Source organism: Delphinus delphis, chromosome 9 (genome assembly GCF_949987515.2).
Source record: "Delphinus delphis chromosome 9, mDelDel1.2, whole genome shotgun sequence".
NCBI classification, from domain to species: domain Eukaryota; kingdom Metazoa; phylum Chordata; class Mammalia; order Artiodactyla; family Delphinidae; genus Delphinus; species Delphinus delphis.
In genome coordinates, this window is record NC_082691.1 from 8,807,854 (window position 1) to 8,830,851 (window position 22,998).

At 53.3% G+C, this 22,998-nt stretch overlaps 1 protein-coding gene across 3 annotated transcripts in view; it reads left to right on the plus strand.

The window, feature by feature from the left end:
- Nucleotides 1-22,998, plus strand: part of TNS3 (tensin 3) — a 224,677-nt gene that overhangs the window by 64,619 nt on the left and 137,060 nt on the right. For all 3 annotated transcript variants that reach the window (XM_060020134.1, XM_060020131.1, XM_060020132.1), the window contains one exon: nt 10,699-10,737. Coding sequence is in view for 2 of the 3 variants with exons in the window: in XM_060020131.1 (XP_059876114.1) it covers nt 10,699-10,737 (39 nt within the window). In the remaining variant the exon portion in view is untranslated. The remainder of the gene's footprint in view (nt 1-10,698; nt 10,738-22,998) is intronic.

Below are 22,998 nucleotides of genomic sequence, written 5' to 3' on the forward strand. Positions count from 1 at the left end.
CAGCGGGAGGAAGCCTGGGCCGCTCTGGGTCCAAATGCGCTTTGTTATTTAGACTAGGACCTCTGGGGTGCCCTGGGAACCTACTTTTGAGCCACATCCTTCTCACTCCAGGCCGACTCCCCTGGAGCCAAACCCGAGGTTGGGGGAGCCCCTGGGGCCAGCTGTCACAAATTCTTGCTTGGCGACATCATCTGTGAGGGGAGGGGCGCCTGAGCCTAGGCATTGCTCAAGTTTCCCAGAATACCTTTTGAAATCCTGGGAGCAGGTGTTTTTGTGACTTCATGAGTGGCGGGGCTCCGTGCTTTCTGGGAGGACACTTGATGTTTGCAGAATCCTGCGATCGATCGTGGTGCTCGCACGCTGTGCAGGTTGCCCCTGCCTGCAGTCACAGCTCTGCTCCAGGACCTGACTCAGATCCCAAAGGCAGTTGCAGCAGGGTTTTAGTTTTAATTAATAACACAGTGACTGGAATATGTGTATAGTGTCTCAAGGTGACTTTTGAAGAGCTGCAGTCATTTAAATGTGTCTATTCGGGAAGGTTCCTTCAAAAACAGCGCTTCCAAAAAAAATAAAAAAATAAAAACAAGCAAAAAAACCCCCAGCGCTTCCTGCACCGTCGTCTTTGGCCAGTGCATCTTGTGGTCCTTTCTAGAGAGACCACTTGGGTGAGGTCCCCGTGACAAATTAGCCATTGCCCTGCTTCCCCGTCATCTGTAGGACTTAGAGGGGACGGGAGGAACGATCGCGGTAATGTTTTGGAATATTTTTAGCGCATTGATCCTAGTTAATTATTGGAGCCGCCTTGCAAAGGGGACTTAGTTACACAGGAGATGATCAGACGCGGTCAGGCAAGCGTGCTCACTGAGGCCGGAGATGGGGCGGGGACAGGCGCCTGCCCGCAGGGCGTCAGGAGCCGTGGTACCATCTGACCCACGCAGCTGGGCTCTGATGACAGAGCAGGGGCACCCAGGACTGCAGGACCTGGCGATTCAAAGCAGACGTCACTCTTGTGATGCGAGTAACCAAGGTGTGTGTGTGTTTGTCCTGGGTCAGACAGCAGGGCGGGAGCCCGGCCGTGGAGGGTGCCTTGTGCGGCCTGGGACACCTCGCAGAGGAAGAGCTGTCCTGGGGCCAGGCTGCTGCGGGCACCTGTCCCTCAAATATAAACAAAATCAAGAAAAAGTGCTCAGTGACGATTTCCCTCCCTCCTCTCTGAGTGTGAGTGACTGGATTTGCTGGTTCATGAAATTCTGTAATAGGTGATTATTTCCCTGCACCTGCAGTCTTTTGGGGAGAATAGAAGCAGAAAATGGAAATTTCCACACGTAGCTGTTGGAAGCAGCTCCGAAAGCCACGAGAGCTACCGGAGAAGGGGCCCTGGGACCTGGGTCTGTGTCCTGATGGCCCCGTGGCATCTCTGTGACCCTGGGTGTCCCCCTCTACAAATAGGAGTAAAGCAGCGTGTCCCGCCGGCCCTGGCCCACGCTCTAGGCGCTGCAGTGTGTGCTGCATGCATTGGCAGACGGTCCTCACGGCGCCCTCCTTCCGTGCCCATGCCCTCTGTTCTGGGGCCTAGCGTGCGGTCTCCAAAGGGGCAGGTTCCAGGAGGTTCCTGGAGGTTTTGGGGGTGCGCTCCAGCTCTGGCCGGCGACACGTCCCGCCCGGTAGAGGAGGTGCAAGCCAGCTCTTGTTCTCCAAGGTCACCTCTCTGCTGCCCTTTCCCTCTGTTGTCCCCAAGCACTACGTTCAGGCTGGGAGAGGTGACCGAACCCTGCACGACTTCATTGTCCCCTGTTCCCTGTGGGGAGGACACGCTGGTGGGCCTTGGGGACCTCTGTAGGCCTTGTGCTCAGGGCGCTGGCTTTGGACCCATTCCCACCGTACCTCTGGACACCCTGTGCCTCACGGCAGTACCATCGACCCGCTCCCTGCCTCTGGACATGTGTGTCTGTGGACAGCACCGACACCTGGGTGAGGGCCCCCGAGGACAGAGGGCCAGCACTGAGATCAGAACCCGCAGTGTGGCTCGCCCACTTCTGGTGATGACCAGCGTGTGTTTGGAGGTGTTTCACGCGGGTTTGTGTCGGCATCTTTGAGCCTCTCATTTGAAATCGCTTACAGTTGTACACGAAGAAGGACATTTCTAATCAAGTTGCTGGTTTTGTTTTTGTGTAGCTACTTCTGGAGGATAGGTTTCATATTAAAAAAAACCCAGTTCTTTTACATTTTTAGCAGCAGGATGGAAATAATCAACTACACATTTGAGTCGCCAGCTTCACGTTTTAATTTGTAAAGGTAAACTCCAGTTGCACCCTGTGCTTTGTTTTTTTCTCTAGTAAAGCTATTTATTTTGAGCAGGGATTCAGGAAGTGCTTGCCTCCCATTTTCCTTCAAGTACAGAAATAGCTCCTGGGATGCCCTCTGGTCACCTCTGGGTGCAGCCAGCACGGTTCATTTTTGTGTGTTTCTAGGCACTTTGACTCAGGCCTTCTCATGTGCCCTGTGTATCTCTGCACCTTTCAACTCCTGAGTCCCCCAGGAACTTCTGGAGCTGGCAGGCCTCCCTTCTGTTCTAACAGAGCTGAGTACTGGGCTCTGGGCTGTCAGCCTCCCCTTTCCCTGCTCAGACCATCTTTAGGATAAACTCACAATAGCTCCTTTTTGAAGGGTAGGAGGTAGACTGTCTGAGTGCCTCGTACAGGCTATGAAGTTAGAAATTCTGATTCCAGAGTCTTTATCTAGAACCTTTTGTCCTTTTAGAGGTTTTCTCCTTTACTTTTTTTTTTTTAAAGCATTTTAAAAAATATTAATTAATTAATTTCTTTTTGGCTGCGTTGGGTGTTCGTTGCTGTGTGCAGGCTTTCTCTAGTTGTGCTGAGCGGGGGCTACTCTTCATTGCGGTGCATGGGCTTCTCACTGTGGTGGCTTCTGTTGTTGGGGAAAACGGGCTCTAGGCATGCAGGCTGCAGTAGTTGCAGCACGTGGGCTCAGTAGTTGTGGCTCACGGGCTCTAGAGAGCGGGCTCAGTAGTTGTGGCGCATGGACTTAGTTGCTCCACGGCATGTGGAATCTTCCCGGACCAGAGACTGAACCCATGTCCCCTGCGTTGGCAGGTGGATTCTTTTTTTTTTTTTTTTTTTTTTTTGCTGTGTGCGGGCCTCTCACTGTTGTGGCCTCTCCTGCTGCGGAGCACAGGCTCCGGACGCGCAGGCTAAGCGGCCATGGCTCACGGGAGCAGCCGCTCCGCGGCATGTGGGATCTTCCCGGACCGGGGCATGAACCCGTGTCCCCTGCATTGGCAGGCGGACTCTGAACCACTGCGCCACCAGGGAAGCCCGGCAGGTGGATTCTTAACCACTGCGCCACCAGGGAAGTCCCTCCTTTACTTTTTTTTTGGGGGGGGGGGTATGCGGGCCTCTCACTGTTGTGGCCTCTCCCGTTGCGGAGCACAGGCTCTGGACATGCAGGCTCAGTAGCCATGGCTCACGGGCCCAGCCACTCCGCGGCACGTGGGATCTTCCTGGACCAGGGCACGAACATGTGTCCCCTGCATCGGCAGGCGGACTCTCAACCACTGCGCCACCAGGGAAGTCCCTCCTTTACTTTTAATAAGTATTTCTCGGGGGAGTTGCCCTGCTGAAGGAGGCCCGTTGGAAGCTTAGTGGTGCCCAGCGAGGGCGGAAGGCCTGGTCCAGCGGACGAGGCAGCAGGAAGGGACTCGTGGGCATTTGAAGGAAGAACTGGCAGGTAGGATTGGTGTCCTGCTTAGATGGGGACAGGGTTGCTGGCAGTTCTTAGGCTTTCCATTTGGGATTCTGGGAGGAGAGTGACACCATTAGCAGGATTTGGTAAACGTGGATAGAGATTTAGCTTCATCAGGGTGAACGCCTGTGGGTTTAGTGGGACATATTTCTGTGGACATTCAGAGTAAGCTAGCTGGCCCTATGCAGCCTAATGCTAAATACAAAAATTTTTCTGGGCTTCCCTGGTGGCGCAGTGGTTGAGAGTCCGCCTGCCGATGCAGGGGACGCGGGTTCGTGCCCTGGTCCAGGAAGATCCAACATGCTGCGGAGCGGCTAGGCCCGTGAGCCATGGCTGCTGAGCCTGCGCGTCCGGAGCCTGTGCTCTGCAACGGGAGAGGCCACAACAGTGAGAGGCCGGCGTACCGCAAAAAAAAAAAAGAATCCTGCCAATGCAGGGGACACAGGTTCGAGCCCTGGTCCGGGAAGTTCCCACATGCTGCGGAGCAACTGAGCCTGCGCTCTGGAGGCCACAAGCCACATTTACTGGAGCCCGTGCTCCGCGGCAAGAGAAGCCACCGCAATGAGAAGCCCGCGCACCGCAATGAAGAGTAGCCCCCACTCGCGGCAACTAGAGAAAGCCCGCACGCAGCAAAGAAGACCCAACGCAGCCGACAGTAAAAAATAAATAAATAAGTAAATAAATTTATTTTAAAAAAAAAAGAGATCACACAAAGGGGAGACCAGGTGAGGAGAAAAGGTGGCTTCTACACGCCAAAGAGAGAGGAATCTGGAGAAGCCAGCCCTGCCAACACCTTGGTTTCCGACCTCCAGCCTCCGGAACTGAGGAAATACATTTCTGTTGCGTTAAGCTGCCCAGGCTGTGGTGTTAGTTACGGCATCCTGAGCCACTAAGATAGCTGATGTTTAAGCAGACGTGCTCTCTCTCATGATGTGAGCACTAGGGCAGAGGGGGCTTTCCTCTTCTCATTATTCTACCCCCCTATTTATAATAAATGGGGTCATAGAAATAATTGAACTTTTATCTTTACTCAATCATCTGTGATGGGCGCATAAAACACCTTGCTACTTCACTGATCAGTATCATAAAATGCAAGAAGTAAAAGCTGTACATAATACAAGATAAAGGTGACGATAAAGTTTCTGTCCCTTGAGGAAAGGCCCCACCCTCCTCCCACCAGGCTGCTGCTCCGTGCAGAGATGAGGGAAGTGTCACCCTCCCCCCCCATTACTGTGACGTCCCCATGGCCGGTGTGTCCGTACCCGTTCCTCCAGCTCCTGGCTCAGAGCCCGAGATGGAGAAGATGGCCTGTGACTTAACAGGCTGATGTGGGAAAGAAAGTGCTTCGGTCTTGATCTCCCTGTGAGTTTCCTTTGTAAAGAATCACCTTTGCAAAGATAAAACACAGGTAAACTTTACTGCAGAGTTTGCACAGTCTGTGTTAGAATTCAAATTACTGTGCTGAAGTGATTTTATTTAATGATGCAACGTGTGCACAGAGCGATGCCTTTATACTTGACGTAGCTCAGCAGACCGCCTGGCATCCCCCCTGCGAGCAAGTCGGCTCACCCCGTCTCCTCCCCGTTTGCTCATCTTGCACTTCCGTGCTGGAGGACCATTCTGCCTTGGCACATGTGTGCAGTTACAGGATGCACTTTGATAACTATTAGCTGCTGCTTACCCACCCTTCCAAGATCCTGGCGTGAATCGGATCTGCTCAGGCCGGCTTGATGCCAAACTGGAGGGATTCAGCTGTGGGCAGAGTTAAGTACATGGCAGGAGGAGAGACCAAGCCGGGGACTTTTGTGGTAGTGGCTGAACATGTGGTACGTGCCACGCGCTCTAGGGCACTGATGTCTGGGCTTCTGTGGAGCTCATTCACAGGACTCAGCAGAATTGGGATCCCCGATGGTTCAAGAGGTTGTACTCTGATTTATCTCTACTCTGTGCACACAGTGATAGGCAGGGCACCAGGGATGCATGCGTGTTTTTGGAGAAGCTGGTGAGAAAACATCACTCTTTATATGGCTTTGTCCATAGTAAAATTTAATGAGAAGCAATGACAGCACAGCTGAGCTCATCGTTTCGTGGCACTCATGAGAAGGGAAGCAAATCTCCGTAAGGCACGCGGAGACCTGAGCTGTAGTCTCTCTCCAGGATTAACCTCCAGAAGCAGGTAGACGTGCCCCCGCGGGCTGTCAGAGGCGGCCTCACCCCTCCAGAGAAAGAGCCTCGCCGCAGACAAAGCACCATGGTTCCCCCCGGGAAGTGAAGTGCAGGGCTGGGCTTTTGTAGTGTGTACCCACACGCAGACTCACACACTCAGTTACACAGACACACGGTCACGTAGACACACACACAACGCTCACACTCACCTTCTGCCCTCCCTCCCCCTCACACGCACTCACCCACACTTCCATCCCCCAGGGGCACAGTCACTTCTGGTGCAGGGCCCCCTCGTCCCTCCTCTGTCCTGCTCACCTGTCCACCCGCTGGCTTCGGGAGAGGTTGCTGATATCAACAGGCAGCAGGCGCCACGTCGCCAGGTGTGCTGGGCACGGCCCTGTTTGTTTGTGGTTGCCCTTGGTAACGGTGACTCGGCCCTACCTGGAGCCCAGACAGGCCAGGCCTCCGGGGCCTCCTCTGGGGCCACCTTAGTCACTAGTGGGCACTGGCTGTGCCTCCTGCCCTGTCCCTCCCACATCCTGTCTCCCCCCCCCACCCCCGCTCCCGGGCTCCTTCCGGTGAGAAAGGGGATCCGTTTGTATCAGGAGAGGAATGTGGAGTTTGACCTCTGTGGCCGCCGCGTCTCCTCCCTGGAAGGATCCGTGGCCCGGCCTCTTTGGGACTCAGCGCCCCGGGGCACTGACGGGACGCTCACCAGCTACCCGGGTTGTGCGGGGCCGGGGAGAAGGACCTGCGGGTGCCCTGGCCCAGTTGTGACTGAGCTGCAGGCGTCCCCGGGGGGTTGCCCTGCCGGAGGTGACGCAGCCCTGTTCCGCTGCCACTGGCTCAGGACACCTCACAGAGCAGGCAAGGGGCTCGGCGAGGGGGGGCACTGCCAGATCCCTCTGAAAAAACGCGCTGGCCATGCCCTCAGGGAGCTGTGGGCCTGCTCGGTTTTCAGCTCCATCAGTGAGATGGGACTGGCCCTGCAGAGGCCGAATGCTAAGGCGGCACCAGCTCCTTCATGCTGAGGATGACCAAGGCCACCCGCAAATGACCCAGAGCCCCTGTCTTTCCTTTTGTCAAGCGAAAATAGAAGACCCAGACGGTCCTGTGAGGGATGCGATCAGAGGATGCCCTGGAGATGGGGAGAGAAAGCAGGTGAGCCTGCACCGCCCTTGCTGGCCCGACCTGAACCCGGGACAGCAGCCCTCGGCATGGTTACCTGGTAGCTCCATCCCGAGGACGCGCAGCCCCCGAGGGGGAAAGCAGGCGGGGCTGCAGAGCCGAGGGGCGGTGGAGCGCCTGCAGCCACGTGGGCCCCAGCACTGGATGTAGCCCCTCCGGAGAAGCCCTGCGCTCCTGTCCCTCTGGTCAGGCTGCACAGTGCTTACGTTCTCTGATGCCGAGCAGGGTGGTCCACGTGAGAACATGCTGTGTCCTGACCATGATTGCTCCGTGGTCCTGCCAGACCGTGGTCAGCTGCTTCCCTCTTTCTTATTTGAAGAGAGGAAAGAGGAAATGTACGTGAAGAATCTCGTCTGTTTTCACGTAGTTCCCATCCTGGGATTTTGGTGTGAAGGGACACGTGTCCGTGTGTCCACTTGATGACGATCTTTACTAAAGTAGGTGTTTGCAGTTCTTGATGTAAACATTAGTGTTCTCTGTACGGACAGGTTGCTTCCCCCCGCCACCCCCCACCATCCCTTTTTCTCTGAGTTGGTACTTCTTAGGCATTTTCATTTGCAAGTTCATTCTAACTCAAGGTCCTTCCTCAGACATTTGCTGTCTGCATTTCACAGCAGCGTGTAAAAACAAGACAGTAGGGCTTGTAATCGGTTCCCTGGACCAGAGGCTCTTTTCTGGCAGGAACGCAGAGAGTTGCCGCTTGACATTTGCTCCCCTGAACTGGGGAGCCCCGCTCACCGCACCCCACGCCACAGCTCACTTCCCAATGAAGAGTACAGTTTCTGCAGTTTGTGTTAGCCAGTGTCTCCTTCCTGAGGACTTGTCCGTTTTTCTACTGATGTATTGCCGTGAAGGCCAGCGAGCGCCTGGCAACACAAGGCACTCAGTATAAATGAGACGATTGGGGTGCGGACTGCACAGCGCTTGGTGATGTCAGCCACAGATGGGGCTTATTGTGGGGGTCCCGGGAGGTGGGACTGGGAGAGCCCCAGAGCACAGAGCTCTCTCTCGTTTTCTGGAGGACATTCTGGGGCCATGCCAGGTGGTCGGTGTCATTGCACTTCATGCGGCTCTAGGGGACACGGGAGGTGCAGGACACGCCTGGCTTCTGGATTGTCTTCCTAGTGGTTGCTGTTTTTAAAACTCAAGTTTCTGATACTGCATAGGGCTTTTGCTTTTGTTCTCTCTTTATTTTTTTGCGGTACGTGGGTCTCTCACTGCTGTGGCCTCTCCTGTTGCGGAGCACAGGCTCCGGATGCGCAGGCTCAGCAGCCATGGCTCACGGGCCCAGCCGTTCCACGGCATGTGGGATCTTCCCGGACCGGGGCACGAACCCGTGTCCCCTGCATTGGCAGGCGGACTCTAAACCACTGCGCCACCAGGGAAGCCCTGCTTTTGTTCTCTTAACAAGCACATCTTTCAGACAATGAATGAAAAATAATTAACGGACTTTAATTTTTAGGCCAGTATCAGATGGACAGAAAAATTAGACAAGTAGTATAGAGAGTTAACCTATACCCATTTTCCTCCCTCATAATTTCCCCTATTATTAATATGTTGCATTAACGTGGTGCATTTGTTATACTTGATGAGCCAATATTGATACATTATTAACCAAAGTCCATAATTTACATGGTGCTATACATTCTAGGATTTGAGCGAATGTATAGTGACACACACCCACCATTACAGCACCACAAAGAAGAGTTTTTCTGCCCTAAGGCTTCTCCGTGCTCCACATCTCATCCCTCTCCCGATACCTGGCATCCACTGACCTTTTTACTGTCCCCATAGTTTGCCTTTTCCAGAATGTCACAAAGTTGGAATCCTACAGTATGCCGCCTTTTCAGATTGGCTTCTTTCATTTCGCAAGTAGGTATTTAAGCTTCTTCCATATCGTTTCATGGCCTGACAGCTCACTTCCTTCTATTGCTGGATTAGTATTCCATTGCGTGGAATACAGATAACGATTTGTCAAAGGCAGGACTCTGGTGGCTTGCACACTTCTCACCAGTGTGTCAAGTGTTCAGTGAAGCCCCAGGACACAAGCCTGCACCACGTGAAGACTGTACACAGGGGAAAATTAATCACCGTGCTCCATGACCACAGGGGCTCCTTGTCTGACTGCCAGCACCATCCTACGTGCATCTGTGTGTAGCTCCCTCTATTTCCAAAGACTGTTCCTGCTTCCTAAGAATTCTCAGTGTAAAGTGAAGCAGCTCTGAGCTCAGCGATTCTGGACAGTGAGAGCGGCTGCTAAGTGTATGCTAGGTAGGGGGGAAGAAGATGGGGTGCCAGGAGAGAGGGCCTCTGTCCCAGACGAGAACATGAGTCAGAATCCTGGTGGAGTAATAATATGACCCAGACAAATGACTGAGTGTGTATCACGCTCCTTAAGGAACTTTGTAAGACAAGCTGAGGACTATATATAGTTACCATGGCAAGAACCAAGGTTGCACTGCTGCCCACTGCAACCCACGAGGACAATTAGTCAGATCCCTGGGCGTTCTCCTGCCACTACACATTTTTAGAAAACTCTTTGAGGATGGGGCTACACGTGGTCCGGAGGGAGGAGAGCCAGGACGCAGCTATGGGCAGCTGAATCCTGCTTGCAGGTGCCAGGATCGTGGCCTTCCAGAACTGCAGGAAGCAGGTCTGATTCCCTCACCTGCCGACAGCCCTTTCTGCTCAGGGAGGGCACCGTGTTCCCCGGAGGAGAAGCTGCCCTGTGTCAGCCCCTGTTCTCAGCGCCACAAGCTCTTACAACTTCCAGTTCTCCAATGGGGAAACCGAGGCCCAGAGCGATTAGAGCCCAAGGGCCCATGGCGAGGAAGTGGTGGAGCGGAAGTCCTACCCAAGACGGGGTCTCCAGAGCTGGGGTCTTTATCTCCACTGGGTCTGTTGTCCCAGGTGCCTGTAACTGCGTTTCTTCTGACGTGATTGCAGCTGTGGCCTCATCACATTGGCCTGTGTGTCTTTCTTAACGTGCTTACGTCTGCAGGGGCCCGGGGTGGAGTCCAAGGGACTCCTCCCCACTGTCTGATCACTAAGCTCCAGCCTAGAGTGAAACGTCCACATTTAGACTCTGGTTTTGGTTCCGCTTGTGGAAATAGTTCTAGAAAAGGCGATCTGTTTTGTAGAGAACGCGAGCCCTGAGCGTGTTTGTGAGGTCCTGGGGCAGCTGGAAGACCCCCCCAGGCAGAGCCCCCGGCTCCCTCTCCTGGCCCCCGTTCCCCCTGCTCCCTGATGAGGAGGCGCTCGCCCCAGTCAGAAGTTCCCAGCCTGGGAGTCTGCTCCGTCTTCCACATTAAAGAGGAAGTCCTGTATTTATGAGCGATGGACATCTCTCTTGGGGAGAGGCTCCATGGTTTTCATGACATTCTCTGAAAAGCTTGCGGACTTTACAAAAGTGAACAAAAATCTGGACTCTGTAAACGCTAGGTCTTTTTTGTCTTGAGATGCGAAACTTTGTGTGGATGTGGTCAGGGGTAGTTTCAGGTTTGGGAGCCTCGCTTGATGATGATGCTGCGTCTTTTTTTCTTGAGAGAACCCACCTGTTTACCGTATTTCTTCTCCCTTTAGGTGGTGAGTCCCCACTGTGCTCAAGTCCACCTGGAACAGGTAAGTCCCTGGCATTTCCTTGGGGCCCTTCCTGCCGTGCCCTCTTTGGGGAGTCTCCCGACCCCTCCAGGATCCTCTCCCTCTGTTTGAGCTGTAGCGTTTGTTCACAGAGCTCTGTAGGGACCCTGGACCACCTTGCAGTAGCTGTTTGCACACTTTCCTTAAGATGAGTGAATCATACACTCCTTTGTAAGAACCAGCTTTCCCAGCAGCGATAATTACTTCAGGGATTCATTTCCCTGAGCCCGAGTTTCCCCTGTTGTAGTGCAAAGATGCTCCTCGTTCATTTTCTTAGTGATAGAGAAGTGGGCAAAGCACTTGTGTCCAGGGTGTCCGTGGAGGGCACGATGCAGTGGCTTTGGAGCAGAGGCTCTGACCGATGCCTGCTTTCTATCAGATTGAAGGTAAACTCCGTGATAACACTTTCACTTTGGCAGATCTTTATTCTTGTCTGCTCTTTAAATGGATATGTTCCTTGAATGTCATTGTGCCGCTGGGTGTTTTCTTTGCCCCCCACCTCCTTACCAACCCTTGGAGGGGGTTGAGCCTGGTGTTGATGACGTAGCAGCAGCTTGCGGGACACCTGGCGCAGCGCACTTTCGGGACAACAGGATGCCGACAGCCCTCTTATTGCAAATTGGAAGTGACTCACTGTGCGGGGAGTGTGTGCCTTTCCCAGCCTCACCTGTGAGGAGGGGAGACAGGTGTGCCCCGGCGCCTTCTCCAGGATATCTACTAGGTGCGTCCCCTGTGCTTCCCAGGCTGGACGCGGCACCTTGCCCTTGGCCCCGGTTTCGCCACATGCAGAATCCGAAGTCCTGGTGGGGATTTCGCCCACCTTCCTGCTTCCTGTGCCTCTGATGGCACGGGTGCCCTGCACCTGCTAAAGCTATGCTCTGTGAGAGTCTTTGCCGGGCAAGGCACCTCTGTGACCACCTGGGGTGTTTGGGACACAGGAATCAAGGAATCTTCATGTGGTTGTCATGCTCTGAACCCTTGGATGTTTGCCCCATGCTCGTTTTCCTAGGCCTTTTCTGGTAGCAGATCCTCTGTTTTATTGCGATGCCTTAAAAAGTGGGTGTGAAGTTCGACTAAAAATGGCAGGCAGTGGGGCTGAGAAAAAGGTCTGGGAGGCAAACCTCCCTTTGTAAATGTTAACTGAGCGGATGAAACGTGCAAACAGGCCTCCGAGATTCCTGGAAGCCAGTGTAAAAAGGAAACCACATTATTGGCATGTGCCTTATCGGCAAGGAGGGAAAAGGCAACTCAGTGGAGAAAGTGCCACGTGGGAAGTTACGCAGGGTGTTGACTGCGTCTGGGAAAGGTGCTGAACCACAGCTGCACAGAAATGCTCCAGCCTGTGCCCAGATCGCGATGAATTATTGTTTTAGAGGGACATCGGATACAAGCTTTGAAGGGCAGCTTATCAAACCCGTTGGCATTATGTGGCCGTACCCATTGGCATGGCGTTTAGAAACAGGCAAGGGGACCCAATACTTTATTGCCTGTTTGGGTCATACCTGTGGGACTTGCACGGAACGTGGTCTACTGGGCTGTACAGTGGACGCATCACTGTTTTTCTAGGTAACCATGATCATTAGTGATGGGCGAGGTGGTTAGGCTCTGTAAGACTGAGTCATGTGTATGTTCTAGATGTTTCTATAGATCTACAGACATGTTCACATGCACGTATAGCACAGAATATAGCAGCGATTATGTGGGGCTAGAGTCAGGTCGGGGTCCCACACGGGCTGTGACAACAGGAGAGCGGAGTGACCTTGAACTGAGCCCTCTTGCTTCTGGGCTCCACTTCCCTGTTCGGTACAGTGGGGATACGACCCGCTTCCTCGCAGCTCGCTGATAAGGATGGGATGAAATAACGTGTGAAGATTCTTAACTCCGGCTCTGGCACAAGGAAAGTACACAGTGAGCGGGGAAAAGCCTTATTTGTTGTTCGGTGAATTCAAGAGGGCGATAACAGGTCTCAGTTCCCGCAGCCTTTGCTGTTGGTGTTTTGCTTTTGATGGTTGTTCTCTTGCCGTCTGCTGGGAGAGAACCAGTTCGATCGGTTCCAGAGCGTGCCCTCTGCTGCGGGAGGGTGATGGCCCCTTGACGGGCACTTCTGAGACCTTGATTCTTGCATCCCTCATTTGGAGGCTTAGAGGAACTCAGTAAGCCCGTGGAAAAGCGCCTGTGGTCAGGCTGTAGGTGGCGTGAGAGCATCCAGCTGGTGGTCGGTGGACTGATTGCAGTATCTTTCCACAACACAGGCCTCGTGGAGCTCTGTACTTGGCCTGACAGCTTTTTTTTGACGTCGGGGCAGTGTTGTTTGTTTTTCCATTTTATCTCTGCCTTTCCACGGCTACCCAAGGGAGTGGATTCATATCAGGGCACCAACGGAAACTCTTTCCCAGGTGCCAGTGGAGCTTTCGCTGGGACGCTGTGAGTCCACGTGTAGGAGTCGCACCCACGGGCAGCACACAGCCACCTCCCCAGAGCATCCAGCCCTACGGAAGCCCCGCGCTGCTTTGCGTCTGAGAGGTGCATTCTCTTCAGAGCAGCCGCCGTCCTTGAAAGAGGCCGTGTGTCTGCCTTTCGGCCTCTCGGGGCCACGTGCGGGAGGCGGTTAGGGCAGTGCCGGCCTCCGTGGGGGACGCAGGTGCAGGCCCTCACCTGGCGGCTGGCACGCACACACCCATTGTTTGGCTGGGCCATTGTGGTCTCTCCCACTGGAGAAGAGGTTGTCTAAGAATAGCTTCTGAAATTTGAGTCAGCTGTTTACTGAACTCAGATGGCTTTATTTCTCCTTGTTTAATTAAAGTGAAGGCAATGGGTGGTTTCTGTCAAAGGTGACCTTAGGAATCAGATTACACTGTCTGAGGCTGGAGGTTCCAACCTGGGTTCTGACAGCTACACCTCTGTATTGGCGTGTATGTATGCGTGTGCAAGTGCGTGTGTGTGTGTGTGTGTGTGTGTTGGGACTTTGTTCAATGTCGTTTGCTTAAACTCACAAAGTCAGAGGAAGTGGTGATGAACGATGAGGTTAACACGAGGGCAGCATGACTGTTGAGGATACATGCCCATGCACATGTGCTGTCAGTGTCACATTTCCCACCAGTGGCTGCGTGACAGCGTCTCTCAAAAGGATTGAATTCTTTCAGAAAGAATGCCTACCAAATTGGATAACTGGAAGTTTGAGATAGAGGGAAAGGAATCTACTCTGATGACATTCCCTTTATTTTATTGCAATTTGGTAACAACTACACATTTCAAGGTTTCTATCTGTCAGATACTGATTTGTAAAGAAGTGTTACTGCAGCTCATGGAAGCTTGGTCCCTCCTGCTGGCTCCTTTCCACAGCAGGCTCTCTGTACGAATTTCACGTCCTCGTCTATAAGTGCAGGTATTCGACTGGATGCTGGTTATTCCTGCTTATAGGTTGTTTCCACCCCAATAGTAAACCTTCAGAAGCGTAGACATGGATCTGCCTACCACAGCAGAGTCTTAGCTGAGCGATAGATAGATGCTGTTTTCTGAAAGTCACAAACACATGTACACGTGTGCACGCACACACACGTTGGGACGCACGGCTGCCCCTTCAGAGGCTGTATATCTCATAAGAACGTATTTGACCAGAATCACAGTGATATTAATTTGTTTCAGGCCAACAGAGACGTGCAAACTTCCTTTGCTCTTTAATCTCTCTGATCTTTAGGAAGTAGAGAAAAAGTCTCAAGAATCCTGTTGGATCAAAGTCCAAGTCTTCCACTCGGTCAAGAGAACCAAACTTAACATCTATGTTTTTGGTAAAAGCCGGGTGAGACCCAGAGATAAAAGTATAAACGATGCTGCATTCCCGGAGTTTAACCTTGAAACTAAGTCATCTGATAGCTGTGCTCCAAGTAACCTGTCTACACAGGGATGGGTCATCTGAGGAGCCCCATGGAGGATCACTGAAGGGGCCTGTGGAGACTGAAAGGCTCAGTTAGGAGGGGAGAAGCATGACAGGCACACCTGGACTCGGGGGGCCGGGGCACGCCCAAGCACTCGAAATGGAGGGACAGGTGTGAGGCCAGAGCTTGGGGCACCATCTCCGCTGGAGAGGCAAGGTGTTCTAGCCCTGCGGTGCTGCTGGAGGCTCTGTGTGTGCTCGCGGACAGCCTCACGCCCTATTTCCGCAGCTCCTGCACCCGAGTGGGGGCACACGCTGGCTGCTGCTGTGTGTTCAGCAAGTACGGATGGACAGGAGTGCCCGGGGATTTACAACTTGGGGGAAGAGTGAGGAGTGTTGAGGAAAAGCTGAACAACTGAGTTGAGAGGCGGCCCGGGGGCTCCCTGTTCCTGAGGTTCCCGCGTACTGGTGATCCAGATGCCCGCCAGCCCCTCCAGGGCATCTCAGAGCAGGCCGGGCTCCTGGGCTGGGTTGATGACTTCGTTACTTCCTTTCTCAATTGCTCATTTGTTGTGCTTTTCTCAGTTCAGGGTCCTTTGTGAAGCTTGGGGTGCTGGACTGGCCTTAAGTCAGGGTGAGCCCACAGTGGGAATGGGAAGACCCCCTTCCATTCCTTCCGGGAATCAGCAGGACCCAGGCCAGACTGGTCAGGGCTCAGCCAGTTCGCGTTCCGGGAAGGGGGCCCTGACCTTTGCCCGGTCTCTGGCTGCAGCTGCCGTCAGCACCTCTCCTAAACGCGGCCCTGGGCCATCCCCACAGCTGGGTGTGGGTTCTCGTAGATTTCCAGGAAGGAGGCACTTGCCTCCAGCCTTTCCTTACCCCAGGCCAAACCTGGGTCTACGCTAGCTTTGATTTCACCATTCCCTCCCTCACCTGAAATAACATCCAGGCCCCTGGCTTTGTTCCCCTTTGCGGGTGGAATTGTCAGGATTTCTGGGAAGGTGGCCCGGTGAAGAGGCCCGGCGTTTGCAATTCCTTAGTGGGAACTCCAGGTCGGCCATCAGGAGCCTTTCCTTAAGTTTCAGTTCAGGGACCTTCTGAGAAGGAGGGACAACCCTCCGCAAATTAAGAAAACCCCCCGCCATAAGCCACCCCTTTTGTAGCTGGGGTCTGAAAGCTGGTGGCTACGTGTTGCTGGCCGCCAGGCCCGCCTGCAGGTGTACGAGAAGGCTGCAGGGGACACGTGAACTCAGGGTCAGCTTGCATCCAGGGCAGCACGGAGCCCGGCTAAAGATTACAACCCACCCCGACTGCAGACGGTCACTCCGGCGATTGCTTCCCCGTGTCTGTTCCCGTCCTTGTGTCAGACGTCGGCATCCCCTGCACATCCACCGCCAGGTGTGGCACACACGGCGTGGCATCGCCACCACTCTGGCTTGGGCTGCCCATCATCCGTGTCCATCCTCGTCCTGGGCCCCCCGCGCCCAGCGCTCTGGGGTGACAGCGGTCAGCTCGCCAGGGCCTGCAGCGTCCAGCGTGACAGCTCCTTCCCAGGGAAGGGCCTTGGGAAATGTTTTCAAGGAATGACTGGGGTGTCCCCAGGTCCGAGGGCTGGAAGTCTGCAGTGGATAAGAAAACGCAGGTGGAGTGTTGTTTCTTCTCTTCTATGACACTGGTTCCGCAGCAGTCACAGGTTTTAAGTGTGGGAGGGATGCTTGAAGACGATGGTTCTGTGTGATCAGTGGTGGAAATAGCAGTAACTATTGAAGGGGAAAAACAACTGCTTATTTTTTTAATGCCCCGGATTGGGACGAAGGAGAAGCATCATATTGCCATAGCAGTTGAATTACCTGCGTGTATTTTTACCTGCAAGAGGAGTACTCCCTAAAAAATGCTCACAGCGGCGAACTCGCCCAAGTTTAAGTCTCTGCCTGGGAGCAATGGCAGGGGGGCGAGTGACCCTGGCTGTCATTTTGGGAGCCCAGGGTTGTGGAGTCAGATTCTTCTCCAAGTTCTATATGCCCTAGGGCCCTCCTCCCCGGCCCTCTCCTGGGACCCAAGGAACGTTGGGACACGGGGGCCCGTCTCCGGAACTGGGTCTGGAGCGATCCCCCGAGTGCAGACATTTCCCGAATCGGCGTTGTAACAGCTGTTAGCTTTGTGACTTTGAGACATCATTTTCTGACCTGTACAACAGACTTTAAAAAGCACTTACTTAAACAAGCAACAAAACTTTGTTAGTTACCCTTGGTGGGATGTTAGGGGACCAACTTGTGAAATCGGATGAGAGAAGCAATGAAGCATTTGACCTTCTTTTCTTGTACGAACTGTACCTCAGAGTTAAAAATAGATAAAGGGCGGAAGTTTAATTTGGTGAGGAATTCCGCTAACAAATGTTGAGAAAATGATAGCGTTAGAACAGGTCATGTTTCAGACCACTAGTAACTGAACAGCTGGCTCTAGGCTGTGACCTTCTGTAACCTCCTTGTTCACAAAAAGGAAGCTGCTGGGGTCACGTGGACCTCACGTGAAGGACAGGCCGCCTCTTGGCCCAGTCCCTACCAGAAATCAAACCAGAATCACACCAAGCCCAGACCCACCCACAGCTTACAGGAAATACGGGGCCACAGTGATCTGAAAAATCTTTCCAGAGGGGTCAGCAAAATCAGAACAGGGAAATTCTACTGGGTAAAAAGAACCCCAGTTGTTTTCCAATACACTGCAAGAAGAGGAGGAACCTGTGCTCCTCCGAGGAAATGAAGAGACAGGTTAAATAAACACTGTAAGACTTGATGTGGGTCCTGATTCAAACCATCAGACTGTGAAAAAACAAAACCACAACAAAACTTGTGAGACAGGGACATCTGAACATTGATTCCATATTTGTGTACAAACATGATTTCATATTTGCTTACATTAAGGAATATATTGCTAACGATACTGGTATTTTGTTGTATTTTTTAAAAAGTCTTCATTCTAAAGGTACTGAAATCCTTATCAGATGAAGTGATGTGACGTTTGGGTTTGGCTTTACAGTGATTCAGTGAGGAGCTGTGGGGATTGGAAGCTGGTGGTACCTGAAGCTCAGGACCCTGGTCTCCACATCCCAGGGTTATAGTGCAGGATGCAAGTAATAAGGCACAGAGCTCAGGGTGGGCTGGTGATGGACACCCAGTGGCCAGTAACTGTTTCACCATATGAATCGCCCACCATGTTTCGAGATCCGCTGCCAGCTCCCCATCCTGCCCAGTTATCTTCCTGAGGGCTCAAGGCTTGCCCGCCAGCGGCCAGTGTGGCCTCCTGACTAGTTGACATCTGGAAGGACACTGTGTCTGCTTGATGAAATGCTTCACTGAAAACCTGCTGAGTTCGTCAGCACAGGACACAGAGGTGATACGTTGTTTTCTAAAATGGCATGTTTGCTTCATAAAGCCTTTTTAAAACAGTCATTCTGCGTGAAGTTAGTTTCAAACCAGCCAAGTGCATTCTTACTCTTCTCTTTGGGAAGATCGTACATCTTCCTCCCCAGAGGGACTGACTTCAATATGATTTGCTCGTGAGGTACAGACGTTGAGTGAGCACAGATTTAGACCCAATGTGACAAAGGACTTTGGAAAATTAAGAGTTAAAAATGGACTTGGAAGTGTGTGAGGTGGCGAGCTCCCTGTCCTTGGGGATATTCAAGTAGAGGCTGACAGCACTGCTGCAGTGGTCATTCCGAATGTGATTGGGAGATTGGGGGACTGAGTGAAAACGACAGCGAGGGTTGCTTTAGCAAAGCCAGCAGAGTATGTGATAACAAGGTTTTAGTCCAAACCAAGCAATGCAGGTAGTTTATTTAGTCAGTGGTTCTCAAAGTGTGATCTCAGAACAACAGCGGCAGCATGAATCTGGGAACTTAGAAACGCAAATCCTCTGGTCCCACCCCTGACCCCAGACCTCTCTTTTCCTAAGCCTGCCGAGTGACTGTACTGCCAGCTGAAGTTTGAGCCCCAGCTCTACGAGGAGATGTCTTCCAGGGGTGCGGCCACGCTGAGCGAGCCTGGCGGGCTGTGCGAGCTGGGCGTGGGGATGACTGAGGACGCTGCAGCCTAGGGGGACGGAGAGGGGGTGGGCTGGGCTGCCTCACCGAGATCCCTTCCTCTTGGGAACAGTCTCTCACCTCCTGATGCCCTTGTCCTCTCCCTCCTGCATAGACGATGTTGTAGTCCTTTTGTCCGCTTTCTAGAACACAGAGCCAGCTTCTTCAGGGTCTCTGTCTAGAAAACTCTCCAAGCGGCTCAGTGCATGGCGTCGGAAGTCCTCAGGTGGAAACAAAGCTCTGGCAGAGACAGTGCACGTCTTCAGAAGGAAGCGTGGCAGCATCAACCTGTCAGCCTCTACCTTCCAAAGAGGAAGGAGAGGGCTTCCCTGGTGGCACAGTGGTTGAGAGTCCGCCTGCCGATGCAGGGGACACGGGTTCGTGCCCCGGTCCGGGAGGATCCCACATGCCGCGGAGCGGCTGGGCCCGTGAGCCATGGCCGCTGAGCCTGCGCGTCCGGACCCTGTGCTCCGCAACGGGAGAGGCCACAACAGTGAGAGACCCGTGTACCGCAAAAAAAAACAAAAAAAAAAAAACAAAGAGGAAGGAGAACTCCAGGGCTTAGCTTCCCAAGGAGCATAAGGCACCCTTGGTATAAAAAAATGATATCACATAAACTTACAACTATGACTGGATACTGTGATTATGATTCTTGTCATAATGTTATTGTGACAAATATGGGGACATTAGAATTGGGAAGTTTTCCAGATAGTTCTTAAGTGAATCAAAGATTGAATCACCTACAAATTTAAAAAGATTAAATTACAGTCACACCTCATTGTTAGTGGATTTTATGTTTGCAAACTTGCCTGTTTACTAAACTTTATTTGTAATCCACAAATCAACACTCACTGTGATTCTGTGGTTGTCCAGGGATGTGCGCAGAAGGGCAAAAATTTTGAGCTGCCTGTGGGCACGTCACCAGCTGAGGCTGTACAAGGTGCCTTCTTGTTTCAGCCTTCAGACTAATAGTATCAATAAACAGGTGTCCTTTTCAAGGTATATTTCTTTCAGTGCCACATTTTTTTCTTTTTGTTAGTGATTTCTGTTTACAATGGCTGTTGCTCATAGGCACAAGAAGGCCGGCCAGTGTCATGGTGACTTTTTAGAACATGACAACCTTGAATGAACTACAGCTGATTAGTTTTTTTTTTAAATTATAAATTTATATATTTATTTTTGTCTGCATTGGGTCTTCGTTGCGATGTACGGGCTCTGTCTAGTTGCGGTGAGCAGGGGCTACTCTTCGTCGTGGTGTGCAGGCTTCTCATTGCGGTGGCTTCTCTTGTGTGGAGCATGGGCTCTAGGCGCGTGGGCTTCGGTAGCTGTGGCTCGTGGGCTCAGTAGTTGTGGCTCGCAGGCTCAGTAGTTGTGGCTCGCGGGCTCTAGAGCACAGGCTCAGTAGTTGTGGCGCAGGGGCTTAGTTGCTCTGTGGCATGTGGGATCTTCCCAGACCAGGGCTCAAACCTGTGTCCCCTGCATTGGCAGGCAGATTCTTAACCACTGCGCCACCAGGGAAGTCCCTGTTTTTTCTTGAATGTGATCCATTGTCATCCAGCATTTAATTCCACATTCACAGTCTTATATTTACCTCTCTGTTTCATTTTAAGCAACTTAAATGTGGGAATTATCCTCGCCTATAAAAAGGGAACACCATTTCAGAGATGTTCTCAGAAAGGGGGCCTGCCTTTTCCTCTGGACCCCTGGATTTCAGTGGGGCCATCCTTGGTGGGAAGCTTGGGCACTGGCGCAGGATGGGCCTACAGGACGGAACACTGCCCCACTGGGCACCACCCGGAGTGGCCTCACGTCACTGCTGCTGAAGCCCTCTCTCTGCAGAGAGCTCTCGCCCTCCCAGGATGAGTGACACTACCCCAGCGATAATCACGCAGGTCGTTACTTCCTAGAGAGTGTGTCTGGTCTCTCCTGGGGCTGCACGTCACTCCTGGGCTCCTCATATCCCTGGCTGGCACCGAGAATGCTCCTGTTGGGAATTTGATGGTGTCTTTGAGAGCTGGATCCTCAGGCTTGGCGTGTTCTCCATCACCACGGAGTAAGGAGTCAACAGCCTGTCCTTGGGGCACCACACCTGGCCCCGTCTGCTCCCCCACCAGAGTGCACTTCCCCTCCCAATCACGTCTCTCACGCGTGAAATGCGGGAGCTGGGCTAGGACCGTCTCTCCCTCTGGGGCCCCTGATGGTGAAGAGTCTGGCTTTGAGCCGATACCGCCGTGAGACACGGGGCTAGGTGCCTCTGGACTTCTCCGGTCCTCTCATGGAGCCAGGGGGCTGCCATCGTTGACCCATTTCACAGACGTGAGAAACGATGCTCAGAAGAGTTAAAAATCCTGCTGACGTGACAGGTAAAGGGACAGGTGGCCCGATTACCCTTCACCCCCGCGGCCCCTCTCAGGAAGCCCCTGCCGTCCTGTGGGGACCGAGCTGGCCTAAGACAGAAACTGGAGCCCCTCAGCTTGGGGCCTCCACTGCGTCTGGCCTGGAAGGAGACCCCACGTGGTTTCCTCCAGCGCGGACCCCTCCACCCCCTGGCCATCCTTCCAGGGACAGGGCTGTGAGAGCCTCCCACAACCCTCCCCGTGGTCCTCTATGGGAAGAAATGAAATGTCCTTGTTGTGGAATAATTGACAAAGAATAAAAGAATGCCTGTTTAGATGTAACTATAAAATGGGCCTACATGACTCTCTCTTTCAATTTAAGGAGCATATCCGACCATTTCATAAAATGAAATCCATCAGACAGCCTCCAGGGTAGACAGCTGGGGAGGGGAGGGCGGTTCTGAAGTGGGGGATGGGGCCCCGGTTCCGACGTGGGGGATGGGGCTCTGGTTCTCGGCCGCACCTGGCCCGGCACTGGCTGTCCTTCCTCTTGTAGCTCCGGGTGTCCCGTGAGCAGGTTGAATCCAGCCTCGACAGGTTGGGCCACCTGTTCAGCCACGGTTTTCCCCACGGTCTGACGTGTGTCCAGCCACCACCTCCTTTTTCCTTTTGGCCTCCTGGAAACTCGGGGCCCAGGGAGCGTGACAGTTCAGGAGCTAATGGAGGTATCGTGGCGCCTGCTTCTTCTTTCTGGTCCAGCTATGCTCTTTGACTTCGTTTGTGTGTTTGTTTCTTGGTTTTGTGCTAATTAAAAAGGGCAGAAGGAGGGCAGGTGGGCGCGTGGGCACGCACCTGTTAGTTTCTGGGACACCTGCCTTCCCAGGAACCCTGGCAAGTTTCCTGGGGGAACTTACGAGGATGGGCCTAACCTTTCTGCACCCCAGGGAGGTGGGACTCGGCAGTGCCAGCAGGACGCGGCTCCCCGCCCTGTGTGGTCCTTCCTGGTCCCTCTCCGGTCCCTGCAGGGCCCTGGCAGGCAGCCCTCAGCCAGAGCCCGTGTCCCTGCCCTGAGCGCAGGCCTACGTGCTTTCACTGAGCCCTCTGCTCCGCTGTGGGGCTGGGGCCCCTGTGCTGCAGCCCTGAGACTGTGCTCCCAGCCGCCCCTCCTGTCACCACTCCTCCGCCTGCATCAGGCCAGTGGCAGGGAGGGAACAGGGCACGAGGAGGGAGCTGCTTCTGCAAGGAGAAGCTGCCTGTGCCCCTCCGCAGCACAGTGAGTTCCTCCCCAGAGGGATCTGCAGGGCCTCCACTTGCACTTGGCACGGAGTCTGTCCCTGGCGTCTCTCCTCTGTTTGCCCCTGTCCTCGCTGGGTGGCGATGGGGCAGTGAAAGTCGCGTGGAGCACCGAGCCCTGGCCCTGCCCCCCGCCCTCTGCTTCCTGGGGGCGGCCACTGCCGGAGCTGAGGACCTCTGCCCATCACCCCCTCTGGGGACATCGGACTTGATTGTGAAAGCACTGTCTCCACCCTCCTGCCCTGGGGACGCCTCCCTCCCTTCCTTCATCAGCCTCGGGGTTACGTATGGTTCAGACCAGCCTATGCAGCTCAGAATTCTGATTATTTGGTGACAAATAAGCACAGACATAATCTCAGTGTGAACAAAACCTTGCTTCTCATAGTTGAGCTTGGGGGTTACCTTAGTTTCCTAACTTAAGAGGGGTGTGTATTTTCTAGTAATTCATCGTAATCACTGCTCACCTGTAGGAGCATTAAGAAAAGAATTCTTCAGGTGGGCAATCCTAAAAAAATTCTTAAGGTGGGCAGTCCTGATAATGAATTTGTTTTCTGGTATTCTCGTTCTGGAAGGGAACGGTGTCTTGCTGGCTGTCTGACTTTGGGAAGATTTCTTTCCCAGAGTCTTATTTCTTTGAATGGCGCTGTGGTCCTGGATGG